At 36.9% G+C, this 16,476-nt stretch overlaps 1 protein-coding gene across 1 annotated transcript in view; it reads right to left on the bottom strand.

The window, feature by feature from the left end:
* FBN2 (fibrillin 2) overlaps positions 1–16,476 on the bottom strand; it is a 167,066-nt gene that overhangs the window by 73,472 nt on the left and 77,118 nt on the right. The window contains exons 16-19 of the mRNA XM_074931320.1: positions 11,986–12,138; positions 11,048–11,101; positions 6,265–6,390; positions 3,183–3,308 (exon numbers count right to left, since the gene is read on the bottom strand). Coding sequence (XP_074787421.1) covers positions 3,183–3,308; positions 6,265–6,390; positions 11,048–11,101; positions 11,986–12,138 — 459 coding nt within the window. The remainder of the gene's footprint in view (positions 1–3,182; positions 3,309–6,264; positions 6,391–11,047; positions 11,102–11,985; positions 12,139–16,476) is intronic.

A 16,476-nucleotide genomic window follows, 5' to 3' on the forward strand; every position in this document is an offset into this window, starting at 1 on the left:
AAGATGAAGATAACAGACCCTTCATGACCTACGTGTTTAAGTTTATTTAGATAACAATATTGAAAGAAACTGAAAATCCTTCAGATTCTGCTGTACAGACAACAAAAAAAGAGAGGTATTTCAAGGTGATTACACTAAACTACTTTCAGAAAGGAAATACTCTTACAAATCTAAAGTTTTAGTTAATGATCAGTTGTTTGTTGTGTTTTTTTTTTTCCTGTGATGAAACAGGATTTTTTTTCTCATATTAACAAAAGGTTTTATTATTTTAAGTATTACTGCAGCATTCATGCCCAATCACAATCTCATTGCTCAGAAATCAGCAGACATACAGGATTATGAAATACAGGCAAGAAAAGCACAGCCACTGTTCATTTACAAAGATGACAAAATATCCCCCTTTTCAGTAACGAGTTAAACCTGATGACTACCATGAAAGGTAGATGACACAGGGACAGAACTATCCTTTTTTTAAGATCTTTTGGAATATCAAATAATACTCTTTCTTTGCAGGAGACACAGTAAAAATATTGCAAACATGTACAGATGCATGTTGCTTTACGAATATGTAAAAAAAATGTTTAAAAAAAAAGAATGAGAGAAAATGAATTAATCAAAATCTCACCATACCCACCAAATAGAAACCCAAACAGCCTCACTTAATGAGCTTGAATGAACCTATTGGTAATTAATGTTTTACAATCAAATAGATTTTAATTTACATAACAACCCGCTTAAATAAGGTGTGTGAGCATTTTCTACGTCATGATCAGGTTTGTTCAAGTTATGAAGTATCTCAGTTCCTGTCAGAGGCACTATAACATGGTAGTTTGAATAAATCATACTGGTTCTTTACTCATGTTTTTAGAATTGATTCATAAACTGGTAATTTGGAGAAGCCACCTAAATCCCTTAGATGAAACCTAAAAGTGGTAACATTCCTTAGAAAAATACCCTTAGGTGCCATGAAGAGGGGACTTGGCTGCCATTTGGATTTCTGCTAGTATCTTCTCTTCATATACCTTCCTGTAAATTCTATTTTATCTTAACTGTAACTTTTTTTTTTTTTTTTTTTTTTGATACTACAGTTTTGCAGTCATTATCATTTGGCAATGTTATCTGAAGAGGTCATCCTGTCCTCAATGAACTATTAATTCAAATGAACTAGTAAATTCATTTCCACTCCAGAATAACTCTCTCTCATGCTCTTAGCCATTTACACCCCTATCACAAAAAAACTAAGATGAGGGACTCCCAAATTTGTTTCAGTACCATGATGCCCAAACTTCTAGCACTGGAGAAAACACACTGCAATAATGGTAATGATGTCCAGAAGATAGAAAAGATCCTTTTTTTCCTAAGGCTGTGGTGGCTCAATTCAAACATGGAACCACCTTTTTGTTGGTGGTGTTGTCAAATCCTTAGTTTGAGTCTTCATATTAATATTACTATTATTACTACCATTAAAAAACAAATGTATGTTTCGTATTTGAAAATCTAGATACATTTTATTTCAGTAATTTTGGCTAGGCTGTTTCCATTCTGGCATTTCATTCATCTACGTTTCGGTCACTGTTATGCTCTAAAGTTGATGGCCTTTTCATCTTGGCAATGTACACTTCCCTTTATCATACTATTCCACATTTTCCATCTAGAAGATTCCTTAAGAAACATGCACATTAGGGGCACACAGTAAGCTGTTTTCACAGCTAGAAATCGTTCAGTGAATGAAAACTAAATGTATAGACAGGATCTGAAGAATAAATCTCACTTGAACATTGTGGACAGCTATTACGAATTGAGACAGCAGAGAGGCCACTATAAGTGGTTATGATATAAGAAAAGCCCTACTCTGAATAAGAGCTACTAATTTGTAACATATAGCGAGAGAAGAAATTCTAACTTTTAAAAGTGACCTCTGAAACACACATGTACTGAACCATAAAGGAACATGATTTCTTTTGAACAGAAGGGGTGAAAAGGTGAATGATTTGATACTGCCAGAATTTAAACTATTTCATGAGATGTTTTGAATGTAAACATATGTTCACTTTCCAAACAGTTGGAGACACTCAAAACACTACTGCACCCCCTATGTTGCTTCCACTCCTCTGCTGAAATCTGCCAAAAAGCACAAGTGCTCCTCACCTACGTCAGTGCAAAGCTAGCCCATTCAGCCTACGGTGCTAAGAAAATGGGGTAAGTTAACCTGACCAATCCTACACAGCAAGAATGGCTTACAGAGTGCTTCTACTTTCTATATGTTTCTTCAGCTGTATGGCAGTAACTTCTGTCGGATCAGTAATAACAAGCAGCTGAGGACAATAATGTCTTCCACTGCTTCAGACAAATTTGGAAGACGACACCGGCACATAAGAAGTATTCCATAATAAAGGATTATAGTTCCCCCATCACTCAAATGTAAGACTATTTACTCAAAAAACTTGTTAATTATAACAAATATTGAGATTTACAGATCATGGAACCAAATAAAAAATAATGCAAATTCTACTCCTGTGAATATTAATGAAAAATTGATACAAAAGCTAATGCTTCTACTTTGACTTTTTTGGTACAGCCTTGTTTATTTTTTTTAATCATTACAACTCATTAGTTTCTACTATGTAACATTTTAATTGCTCTAACATCTGTGTTCATTAGTAATATAAAAAAGCAATTTTGACTATACTGTAAAAATAAAAAACAATTTTAGTATCACCAAGCAGTAATATCAAGATCCCAGAATTAAAACATCACATAAAGCATCACAAATACCACAATGTGATCTAGAATTAATTATCGTCACAGATTGAAAGGAGAAAAGAAAGAAGAGACTCTGATCAAAATAGATGCATTTCCCTAAATGACAGACTAGGTGTCCCTGTTACATGATCAAAGGCAAGCACATACTCCCCTTTATTCCCACTTTAAAATGTTTTCTCTAAGGGAAGGAAAATATTTTTATATAAAAATGAACTGATACTTTAAAAGAAATTCAATGGCAAGACCCAACACACTAAAAAATACTGCAGAGAAATTATAAGAGGAAAGCAACAACCTATGCAATATCTTTGTTCTGTCTTTTCCACTGGTATTTGTTCCCACTCTGTATCTTTTGTTATAATTTACCTTTAATGTTCTATAATAAGCAATAAAATTAACACAACTTGCAGATTTTTCACCTTCACATGTGTCTGTCTCAGTGCTGAACAAATAACCCTTTGGACAAGTGCAGCTATAACTTCCAGGAGTATTTCGACAGAGCCCGTTATCACACAGCAGCCCATTCATTGAACATTCATCAATGTCTGCAAAAAGAGGAGTTAGACATACCAGTGAGTGCAAATGCCATGTCATGCCTTCACTTCCACAAGCAGCCCCTGTTGCTTACTACATCGAGAATTAGGTTGCTGGATATGTAGTCTTCTACAACAGTGACCGAACAAGGGAAAATACCAATTCTTAGTTTCAAAAGTCTAATTCATTGTCAGATTCTTATTACCAAAAATTCTGTTCTACTTTTAAAGTTTTTCATGATCAGGCTCTAAAAATAGTTCATGGTTAGTCTTAAAATAATAACTACATTTACCTGGAATGACCTCAAGATCTTTGTCGGTTGTATGACTATATCACCATGACAACTTCATAAAGGTATGTTTGCTTTGAAACCAGCATTTTTTAATTTTATTTTTTTTTTTTTTTTTTTAGTACAGAAATAGCAGTGTGTTAGATTACTGTTCTGATCTTGGTTTATGGGCAAAAATTAATTTTGTTATCCATGAAATGAATTATCTCCGTTAAAATCTAAATTGTACCGTTCATGTATGGCTGACATCTCAAGAGTACACATATGTACCTCCTCTCCAGAGGTATACTGTATTAAAAAAAATCTCCTATGATTAAGACCAGGATATCAAGCATACTGAACAGGAAAAAAACATAATTTAACATTACCCTCGAACTCCTCTTATACTAACTGCAAAAAATGCTAATAAGAAGAAATCAATTTTTTTCACTGCCCTATTCTTTATTTTAAAATACATCCCACCCCACCCCCCACCCCCCAATTTCAAGCTACTGTCCTTTAATGACCATCACATGCCACAAATACTTAAGTTGAAAGAAGAATACTGACAGGACAAGCCATAATGAACCTGACACTTCTCCCTGCTTCAGGGTGCCTCCAGTATTTTGACTGCTTGATTTCCCAAACATAACACTGCAACTGAAATCTTAAATCAACTAGAATTTTAGAGAGTTTAAGTTTAAAAATAAAAGAAGAAAAGCAAGAATGCAGTATAATTACAATCTGGAGGCTTTTGGTTTCCCAACTACATTAGATTTTGCAAGCTATGCTTACAAATTCCTTCAGGATTCAGACAATAAAGTCTAAATTTTCCTAGATGATGAATCTGAGATTTGTTTGGTAACTGTAAAGAAGTTCTTCTAAACTAACCTGTCCTGAATCTAACCCTATCTGATTTTAACTAAGTAAAGGAGGATAGATTTGGAATTTGACATTTTCAAGACCAACAGACTTAATTTTGAGCTTGCTGTCATACAATGCTTTAATCCAATCTAGCAGTGTTATGAACATATTATTTCCTTAGAATCTCACAGAATAACTTAAGATTTGCACTGTAAGTTATTGTGGTATGCACTGTAAAAACACAGTATAGCTCATGCTCTAAAAACAATTATAAATGACAAAAATACTGTCTACATTCTGTCTGATAACCGTTTTTACTTCCTGACAGCTCATAATATGTATAATTAATTAAAACATTTCAAACCTTGGAGTATTCATAATTAATTTTGTGCAAAAATTATCCTATCTAAGAATAAATGCCTCCTCACAGTCAGTATGCTGTATTTTTATTTAAATAATTAAGCAGACCTATACCTATACTAGCACTTACATAATCCCAAGTGTAATTAGATAAATAAAATCCCTTGCCATAAAATCCATTTGGAACACGATTATTATGTGAAGTATTTTAAAGAACCACTGATAGTTTTCTGCAGCAGTGATCATATTTATGGTCTTTAGAAAGTAACTAGCCGTAAAATTCATTAAGTCAACAGATGAAAAGAAACACTTTCATTGCTTTTTGTTTGCTTTGTATCACTAGGTAGGAACGTTTAGTATTAACATTATACCACAGTTATATAGTCCAGTTTTTCCTTACCAAAGATGGTGGGGTTTTGTTGACCACAAATACCACTGATAGGTCAGTAAACCTTTAAGTGCAGGGAGCAATAATTCCACAAAATAAAAACATCCGATGGTAGGATGATACTTAAGACTTTCTAATGGTTTCAGATAGATTTCCAGTAGCTTTTAATAAAAAAAAAGAACCCTTCAGTTTTCTGTTTAAAATTGAAGGACTATAACAGGACTATAAGTGATATTACTGTACAATGTGCACTTTTTTGGATGTAAGAATTCCCCCCTCCCAAAAAAAATACTGAATTTCATGTATGGCCATGAATAGTAAAATTAATTAGACAGAGAGTGAAACGTATAACATAGGTATATTCCTAAACACTTACAGAAAACCTATCTGCAACAACAGTCCGTCATAAACCCAAACCAAACTACAAATGACAATTAGAAGTTTCTGAAGTGAATTTTGCTTGTATACTGGTGACTTGAAATTCTCGAGAACAAAACAGCTCTTACACTTTAGCCAACCTAAGAGTGGGTCATTGCTTCCTTCATGAGCTAAAGCTTTCAGAAATTAGAGGACTAAGCATGCAGCAATACATTTTGTTATACTTCTGTAACCTGGGGACATGAACTATTGCATACTACAGAGGCTGTGCCCACAGGCCACCAGTTATCGTTTATTATGATAATGACAGCCATCAGTTACATTATATTATGCAAAAATGAGACCTTCAGCTCTTGACAAATTATCATCTAGCCTTCAAAGGGACACGTTTTAGCTCTTGACCAACGCTATACATGAAAATATAACATAAACAGATCCATGCTTCTGAGAAAATGAATTCCTAACCTGCAATGATATCTCTGCTTACACTTTCCAACAGTAATACCCCCCCTGACAAATAACAGAAAAATAAATCAGTAAGAATATTAGCTATGCGGTGACTGAGAAAAGCAGTTTTATTATGAGATTTTTTGCACTTTCATTGTAGCTTTAAGAAGTAGATGTCTTGCAACCTAAATTCTGTCAGTTCAAATAAGCATCAATATGGTGATGAATTATTCAACAAAAATAAAAAAAATGAGCAACTTACCCACACAATTCCTTCCAGAAGAATCAGGTTCATAGCCACTGTTACAGTTACAACGATAGCTGCCACGTAAGTTTTCACAAATTCCATTGGTGCAAATATCAGGATCCAATGCACACTCATTAATATCTGTATTAATCAACATAGAAGATAACCAGATACTGAAAGATATGAAAAACCTGATCCTGTGACAGATGTGGACAACATCTGACTCAGTGGATGTTGGGGCTGTCATTCACAGCAAGGGTATAGCAAGGGTGCAGCCAGAAGGCTGAAAGAAGTGGCTATCCCCCTCTATTTGACCCTAGTGAAGCCAAACCTGGAATACTGTGTCCAGTTTTGGGCCACTTCATGAGGTTCACATGGGTCCACTCCTCAAGCCTGTCAAGATCCCTCTGGATGGCATCTCCTGCCTCTAGCAAACCAACTGCACCACTCAACTTAGTGTCACTGACAAACTTGCTGAAGATGCACTCAACCCCTCTGTGTCACTGATGAAGACTTTAAACAGTGTTCGTTTCAATATGGACTCATGAGGAACACCACTTGTTACTAGTTTTCTCTTAGACATTGATTTGTTGACTGTAAGTCTGCACATGATCATCCAGCAATTCATTATCTAACAGTCCATCCGTCAAACACATCTATCCCCAATTCAGTGAACTGAGAAGAATGTTGTGGGGGACCATACCAAAGGCCTTAAAGAAGTCAAGGTAGATGATGTAAGTAGCTCTTCCCTTGTTCACCAGTGCAGTCAGTATCGTAGAAAGCTACTAGATTAGTCAGGCATGGTTTGCCCTTGGTGAAGCCATGTTTGCTATCTCTAATCAGCTCTATCTTCCATATTTTGTCATTAATTCTGGAAGGATCTGCTTCATAATCATGTTGCGTGCTAAGGTAAGGCTGATCAGTCAGTAGTTCCCACGGTCCTCCTTTTTACTCTTTTTTAAAAAAATGGTATGATATTCCCTTTTCTCTAGTCACTGGGGACTTTGACTGCCATTTTTCAACTATGATGGAGAGTGGCTTAGCAACTACATCTGCCAGTCCCCTCAGGACCCTGGGATGCATCTTGTCAAGTCACATAGACTTATGTATGTTCTGGTTCCGTAGGTGGTCTTGATCCTGATTGTCTCCTGCGATGGGAGAGACTTTGTTCCATCCCCCAGTCCCTGCCTTGATGTTAGAGACTTTGAGAAATATGGGAAGAGTGATTACCAATGAAAACTCAGGCAAAATAAATTGTTGACCACCTCAACCTTCTCCATGTCAGTTGTCACTAGTTCTCCTGTCTTATTTGTCGTGTTTGTGTGTGTCTGTGTACATTTTCTTGTAATCTTCCTTTTCTGACCAATGTTCCTGTATAACTTTGCATTCGTTGCCAAATTCAGCTCCAAATGAGCCCTAGGTTTCATGATCCCATCCCTACACATCTGGGCATCATCTCTGTCTTCTTCCCTGGATGCATGTCCTTGGTTTGAATGCCTAAGCATTTCTTTCTTACACTTTAGTTTGACCAGGAGGTCCCTACTGAGTCACGCTTGTCTTCTGCCTTTCTTGTCTCATTTCTTACATTAGGGAATCGAGAGCTCTTTCAATCTATAGAAAATGTCCTTAAAGAGCTGCCAGATCTGTTCTGCTTCTTTATCCCTGAGGGCAGTTTCCCAAGGGGGTCCCATGCACTAATTTGTTAATCAACTGAAAGTTTGCTCTCCTGAAATTCAGAGTCCTGTCTTTACTCTTCACCTGGCCCTCAAGATCATGAGTTCTACTAGCGCATGATCACTGCAGCCCAGGCTGCTGTCAGTCTTGACCTCGCTAGTTAGCTCATCTGTATTGGTAAGCAGCTTGTCCAGTAACACTTCTCCTCTGGTTAGGCTATCACCTGAATTAAGAAATTATCCTCAGTGTGCTCCAAGAGTCTCCTGTACTACATACAGCTTGCTTTGCTGCTTTTCCAGCAGATGTCAGGGTGATTGAAGTTCCCTAGCAGTATCAGTGCCTGATGTATGAGAAGAGGCTAAGGGCACTGGACTTCTTTATCCAGCAAGAGCAAAGATGAGAGGAACATCTATCAGAAGTTCTCTGGTCTAATAAATAGTTACAGAGAAGGTGGAGCCAGACTCTTTGAGGTGCACAGTGACAGCGCAAGAGACAGTAGTTACAAATTACAGCAGAGGAAATTTTACCTAAACACCAGGAAAACAATTCTTCCCTATGAGGAGATTTTCTGAATTCCACTGGGCCTTGAGGAATCTTACTCAACTTTGAAGTCACCCCTGCTCCAGCAAAAGGTTAGGTTGGATGAACTCCAGATATCCTTTCCAACCTAAATCAATAGGGAACTATGTGTTTGTAAGAATACCTGCATGCAAAATATCTAGCCTGTGCACTCAGTGCCTGTGGTTTAAGAATGTAGGTAAGAAGTTATAAAATATTAGGTGACAGAAATACTTTTCCTAATACAGAACTAATGCACAGGCCAATACCACAGCATACTCAGTCTTAGAGGAATTACAGCACTTGCTGGAAATTTAAGATTTTTCTCTGATCAACAGAATTGGATGATGAATGAGGTATATTCCCTGAATTTACAGTCCCATATAGTATTTCTGCTGTAGCTGGAAAATTCCAAAATATTCATAGGAACTGTAAGAATAGGAACAGGCTGGTTTAATGGTTTTTGCCTCTGAGGAAAAGAGGGGTTTTCAATATTAAGTTATTTCTTCCCATATGGTAAACCTATTACTTTAAATAGTTCCCTTTCCCAAAAAGAACAGTAGGGGTGCTGGCCTGGCTGTGACTTCATAAAAAGCTTGTTTTATACTTACACTGCTCAACTTTTTGTAAAGGACATTTCCTCTTTAATTGTAGTGCAGTTTAGATGTTAATTTACACATACTCTGATATGCATTGGGAAAAATCATGCTATGCCTGGATTAAACTCAAAGCTATGAGACATCTGAAAATTTCATAAGAAAGTATAAATTAGCATACTATTCCAGCTTTATGTTTTCTTCAGACCAATAAGTTTTCTGTAGTTTACTAAACTTGTTTGCATCTTGGGGACCAACCACACAATTTCATGACCCTTTCTGTCCTTATCAAATTAATGATTTCAGAAGCTCCAGACCTTCCTGTTACTTTTTATATTGAACCAGGCTGCAAAACCTCTGTCCTCACCTACGTTCAGATTTCTCTCACATTGAGTCATGAAGGTTCTGTGCTTGCTAATCACAAGAGGAATGAGAGGAGTAGGGAAGTGGTGATGAACTGCAGTCTTAATTAACAAGCTATGTATCAGCTAGAAGTCAAATAAAATCTCTATGACAAGAGCTTCTCTGATAAAGTGAATTCCCACTCACTCTCGATAATGAGAATGCATGAGGAACATAACAGAATTTTTGTTAGGGATTGAACATAGGATCAGTATTCCTCTCCTTTAGGAAATGGAATTGGTAAAGTCCCTTGGTATAAGCAGTGATAGGAATAGCAGCAAGAAAATTGTCTGCAAGGTCACAAGATGTACAGAAAATACTAGCGTTTTTTAATAAACCTAAACAAAGAGGGACTTTAGTTGATACATGAACCCTGGAGAGATCATACAGTTCACAGAGACCACAACTGGTTTTATGTTTTGAGTGACAAATTGTATTTTCCACAGATACTAAAGAACATCTAACCTCCCTACCAGACTACGGGCAATTTTTCCTGGTAGGATGCTGTTTGTAGACCAATATTATGGTATACTGACATTATATTTTCATGAAATTTATAGATTCTTCAAATGGACTTTGTATAATTCACTGAAAAGAAAACAGAGAGAATGTACAAACTTTATGGATTTCAAATTACTTTTAAGTTTGGCAACATGTTAAGCAATGAGATCGCAGAGAAGAGAAAAACTATGCATATACACTTGCAGTACTGAACAGAAAAAGAATTTATTTTATTACGGTACTATTTTTAAAAGTTATGTAGACTATTACTAAGTATAATGATCAGAGAGTCTCATTCTGCTGAACTGCAGTTTTAATGCCAACAAGGATAAAAGCTATACAAATTAAATGCCTGGAAACATTAAATGTGCAGTATCTGCTTTAATTTGGCTGCAACTTTATTAATTCATCAGGGACGTAATATTGTGTTCCACCACTCCTTCTTCAACCCGCTCTAGTTATTTGGCAGTTGCAGCACGTGCCACCCCTACTTCAGGCCTATCTCAGCTGTTGTTTTTAAAATCCTTCTCTCTGTGGTACTCAAAACAGGAGCTGGAGCTTCGTAATTCCCAGTACTAAATGCAAGTGCTCACTTTCAGGACTTTTTTTAGGAGCATCTTTTATCATAAGCTCCCTTCCAACTTTAGCTCACCAGAGAAACAATCTCTCTGTGGAAATAGTCCATGTAGTGAACATTGGACCTGGAGTGAAAAACCACTCTATTACTATCCCAGCTGTCTGAAAATCAACTGCAAATGCAAGTGGCTCTTGTCATTGCCCAAATGAGGGAGAACTGTCTTATGCCTATTCTAAAAAAAAATTATAGGTCAAACCTTTAAAGTGGATGACCTCTTTTTTCTTCCAGGGTCAGGCAAAATCCAGTATTGTAGAGAATTATTTCTCGTGTTTTCTTTAGGCAACATTTAATATTATACTTGGATAATGAAAACACTAAAATCAACACATTAATCTTGAGGCAAAAAAAATCCACTCTAGTATGTTAACAAAAAATATAACTATTTTTTTTAACCTTGAATCATATACATTAAAGAAAATGTGCAACATACCTCGTCCATCCACAGTAATACCTATTCCACTGCTACACAGGCCATGGAATTCAGCTACTCAATTGAAGGAAGAGATGCGGGGGAAAAAAGAAAATGTTATTTCCAGTTTTTAATATTTTTAATCCTAACAAAATCAACCTGATCTTTTTTCAAAATAATTTTTCTACAGTGTAACTAATAAAATGCCAATGTTCACATGAAATAACTGTTTATCAATAATATAGCTAAAGACATTAAGGTGCATCCCACCCTGAACTTTCAAATATATACCAAAATGAAATCTGATAACAAGAATTAAACACTCAAGTGATTTCATTATAGTCTTGACAGTACTGTCTCCTTGTTACTGATTTCAACCATAATGTCAGTTTTACTCCGTTTCTTCTAAACAGTTTTCTGCTATCTCAGAAAATGATATTAAATGGAAATGCTATCCAAGATACATCCTTTCAGTTCAAGAGAGTTTTTTTAATCAATCCCCAGGTTTATTGTGAAAACTGATTCTTATAAAATGAAATATAAATTTCTAAATTTAACATGGGCTGCTCTTAAACTGGATTGATTCAATTAGGAAATTTACAGATTCATCAGAGAACTCTGCCTATTCTCTTTAAAGTATCATCACTTATAGCCACAGATAAATCAGGAATGCAACTTCACCCATAGCATACTCATGTTCTTTGTCTTGAATTTTGTCACAGTCTGGCCAGCTCTGGAACTAGGTTCACCTCAAATGTTACAATGCATAAACCCACAAACTCTCAACACACCAGACAGTTTTTCTTTAAAGGAGAAACCATTTCCAGAATCAGTGTACAACTCCATTCAGTACCCTATTCACTTCTCTTTAAGGCATGAAATAAATGAACCTGATCTGAACAACATTTTTTTTTTAAGTCTGTACGTTCACTGTAGTAGTCAAACAAACAAAATTTTACCTGAGTTTTTAGCAGGGCAAGGGTGACATGGCTCTCCAAAACCATAGTCAGGATTGGCACAGCAACATTCAGACTTTGTCACAGCACCAGGGAAAGGACGGACACATGCTCCCTTTTTGATGCCTCCATAGCATGTGCTACGCATATGAGTATCTAAGAAAGTGCAAGCAAAGAAATAATTTCCTTAGGATGAAAATGAAATGTCTCCATACTGTCTCAATGAGAGCTTAAAAAACCAAAATTGTGTTCAACAAAATTGTTACATTGGCTAGATCTGCATTGCTCTGCTACAATAATTCTTACAGTATCAAGGACAATTGTCAAAACAGTTAGTTCCTGGAGCTCTCTCCAGAGCACTTTAAAACCACCTAAACTGGCATACTGTGAACAAATTTAAAGCACTCCATAGGATCAACAAAGATGACCCACACACCAGAGCCGCTATGTAAATCCATGAACACATACCTCAGTAAGAAACACAGAATTGCTTGAATCTGTTTCTGCACGTGGTGACTAATTTTTTCCTTTGAACAGTACTTCAACTGTAACCTGGACACACAGATCTCTTCTTTACTTCCAAAATGGTTCTTGATGTAGGATAAGTCACCAGCAGTCCAGGGTTGATAATATGAGCGACACCTATTTCCGAAGGAGGAGCACAGCCTCCTACTGTATTTACAAATTTTGAACAGAACTGCAATTTTAGCAGATGTTCAGACCAGCATTTATGTGACATGGCTATTTTATTAGGTTTATACATAAGATGGCACCAGTGCTGGATTAGTGTCAGGATATCAAAGAGGTTCCAATACTTAGCTACCAACAGCAGTTTAGCAGTTCTTACACGTGACTAGGTAGTGGGGAAAGCAGCACTACTGCCTAGAACATAAATTTCCAGGGGTTTGGGGAAAGCAGCACTACTGCCTAGAACATAAATTTCCAGGGGTTTGTGACTGAAAAGCCACCATGGAAATTACAGTGCCATCCCTTGGGAGAGGGCTGGAAAACATGGCCAGGAGAAATCACAACTTACTACACAACAGATACCTGGAAGATCTCCAACCTCAAAAATCATGCCGTAAGAGACAACAAAAAAATTATATGGGACAGCCACACAGCTCCAGGACTCATCATGTGCGTACTACCAGTCTTGCAGCTGGTTTAGTCATACAAATCTATTTGACTGACTTGTCCAGTAAGATGTAGTAAGATGTATCTTCCAAGGCAGGTCTTCAGCCCTATTTTTGGAGTTATAACCACCTGCTACACTTAGCCAAGAACTATGAGAATCTCTCTCGGACTGCTTTTTAAGTGTTTTGTTGCTTTTTTTTTTTTTTTTTTTTTTTTTTAAAGTGGTTTTGGGGTTTAGTTGCTTTGGTATTTTTGGTCATTCCAGGGCTAGATGCCTGTTTCATACTTGCTTACAGGATAATATTGGAGATGTCATTGGACAGCTCACCTGAATGTGTGGTTGAGAACTGCAGGATACAGATAGAGTAAATAGCCTTTAGTTTTAACTCCTATACATTTACAGACACTTGTGCTACAGAAATATCCTATGTTTTAGGTATCTTTATGGACCAGGCCAGATCATGGCCTTAATTTATGCTCCTTGTCAATCTCCCAGTAAAACTACCATACACTGTGGCCTGGACATGACCTGGCTGCACCCAGAAACTGAGCAGAATCTCAGGGAATCCAGACAGTTACCTACTTTAAAAATTACCCCAAAACAACATAGAAAAGTTACATGAAAAATCTTACAGTGGATGTTCAATATCCTGTGTCAATCCAAATAAGAACTGGCAATTTCTTATGTGTTCTGCCTGCTCCCTGAGTGTTGTAAACTGGCTCCTATGAAACAGAATTGCCTGTACACAAATGTTTTCTCTTGCTTTTGGTATCACATGGAACAAGTAGTTCTGGAGCACAGCTAAATGTAGCTCCTATTTCAGGGTTTACTTCTTGTCAAGAATCTAGGTGTAGCCAGTACAATTTGCTTGCACTTAACAGCAGGAAAAGATTACTATGCTTGATGACAATCAATAATTTTTGCTAAAGAAATGCTTGTTCATGTACTCTGCAAAACAGTTGCATCACATCCTTTCCCTCAACCTCTGACATGTCCAGATGCCACTCTGCCATGAATAAAGGGGCTTGAATCATTGCCCTGTCACAGAAGGGAAGGCTTCCCCCTAGATATGTGGCTGGGAAAGAATGGAGAAGAAATTCAAGGGAAGGAAATGTCACTGAGGGAAACTCCAGGGGGAGAAATGGTTGGAAAGTGTGAAAGAAATACTCCGTAGAAAGGTCTTCAAAGACGAGAAGCATGGGAAGCAGCTGGAGAAAGCTACAGATGTACTGAGCAACTGCTCTGCATAAGAAAAGAGCAAGTACATAAACCAATGTTTTTACAGAAGCAGCACAGGGAATCTGGGGAGGATTGCCTAACTAGTTACAGGAGAACAGTCTTATCTACACAGTCAGTGATTCACAAAGCTTGTGCAGGATTAAGAACCAAGTTGGCTCCTCCAGAACCAAAACAGTGATCATATGACAGGAAGAATGTCCTCCCAGGGCTGTCCTTCCCATGCTGACAGCAAGGCTGAGAAGGACAGGCACTGTGCCTTGTCCATGGCTTAGTTGCTGTAAGCACCTCACCAAGCTCTGGTTCCCCATGTCATGACACTTCTGAGTGTGCACCTTACTGAGGAACCTGCGCTGCTCCCCATGTATAGTTTGATCAGCCTTTGGCTACTAATTTCAGAACACTGGAGAACTTTATGTCATGGATCAGAGTTTAGCATTGGTGCTGCTATAACTGTCCACCTGTTTATAAGAAACACCACTGTATCCCAGAGAATAGCATTTTTAGACTCTTAAATTTTGTGGTGTATCACGTCATCTGCAAATGTTATCTGTGGTTAAGGTCAGGTGGACCAGTAGTTGACCTATTCTCAGTAAAAGTCACTGCACCCATCCAGGTGCCTTAGAAGGTCAAATCACACAATTCTCATGACAAGCACTTTGAGGTATGGTTCTGTAAAATAAGCAGGGTAAAATAAAACTTAGTTACTTTGTCCTGATGGCTACAGCTCTGGGCAGAGATGTGAACTGCAGACTGAATTAGAATTGTCTCAGCAGAGAACAACCAACATTGCACAAAGCTATGTCCATAGCTCAGTACAAGTTCTGAGGTGATACACAAACACACACTCACAAATCCAGTAGCAGTATCTGAGCATGGAGCTGCAGTTAGAAGTATAGTCAAACCTGAAATGTCAGTTTGGCTCTGAGTATTTATCTAACTTTTCTAAGCATTTGTTCTCCCTTGTGGTATTTTTTTCCAAACTTGTATAACTCTTTTAATCCACAATTGTTTTGTGATTGACTTGGCCATATTTATTAATACTCAAAAAAATGTGATTTATTCTGTGAGTAGTCCCACCAGAACCAACGGCACTATTCAGAAGTAAAATACAGCCTAAAGTATGAGTATGAGAATCAGACTGTAGTCTCTTTGATTTTAACTTTTTGCTAATTACCCAGCACATTTATGGGAATACTGTCATTTATTAACTTTCAGACTACAAATACTCTTCTAGCAGCAGAATGTCTGAAAAGTATTATTCATGCAATATAAGGAACAGAATAACTCAACAGAGAATTCCTGTAGTTAACACAGCATACGTACATATGAACACATATACACACACACACATACATAAAATTCTGAACAGCAGATTGGCTTGGAAATTCTCTCCTAAAGGTCATGTATGAGGATGTTTTTGTTACACAATGTTTGAAATTTCCTATGTTACTTTATGACTGGAATAATTACATCATCTTTTTAAGATGAATTTTTCAAATAAATCATGATTCTGCCTGATGGGTTTTGTCATATTAACAATACTTCCTGTTGAAAATTTAAGGATTTATGGTAAATCTTAAGGCTATGTGACATGTGGAGCTGAACATTTTCAAATAAAAAATAGCATTCACAGCTGATGGTGAACTTGGGAAGCCTTTAGCTGCTAGAACTGTGGTAGCATTAGGTAAATGAAAGCACAGAAAATTGAGCACTGCTTTGATTATTTGCAGCTGTACCACTGACAGGGGTAAAGATGAGGCAAACTTGGACCACAAAAAAGGTACTGAACAGCTTGTACTCAAATCTGGTTTTGCTGCTGTTCCACTAAGCAGTGAAATTCCTATATTAAAAGGAGTATATCAAGACTCTTCTTGTTGTTTTATCTTTTCATGGCTTTTCTCCAGAAGTTTAATAAACCAGAAGAAAATAACTTGGCTACTACATAGGAGAGAACAAGCCTCGCTTTTGTTGTTCAATCTTTAGTACAGTTCTGCTTATTAAAATATCTCATTTATTTAAAACAACAAATATTTGGATTCCAACTGAGAGGCTGAGAAAGTGTTTTGGCTTTTTATTAGCCTATTTTTTAAGCAATTCTGAGGTTTTTTTCATGTATTTTT

The sequence above is a fragment of the Athene noctua genome, chromosome Z (genome assembly GCF_965140245.1).
Source record: "Athene noctua chromosome Z, bAthNoc1.hap1.1, whole genome shotgun sequence".
Taxonomy (NCBI): Eukaryota; Metazoa; Chordata; class Aves; order Strigiformes; family Strigidae; genus Athene; species Athene noctua.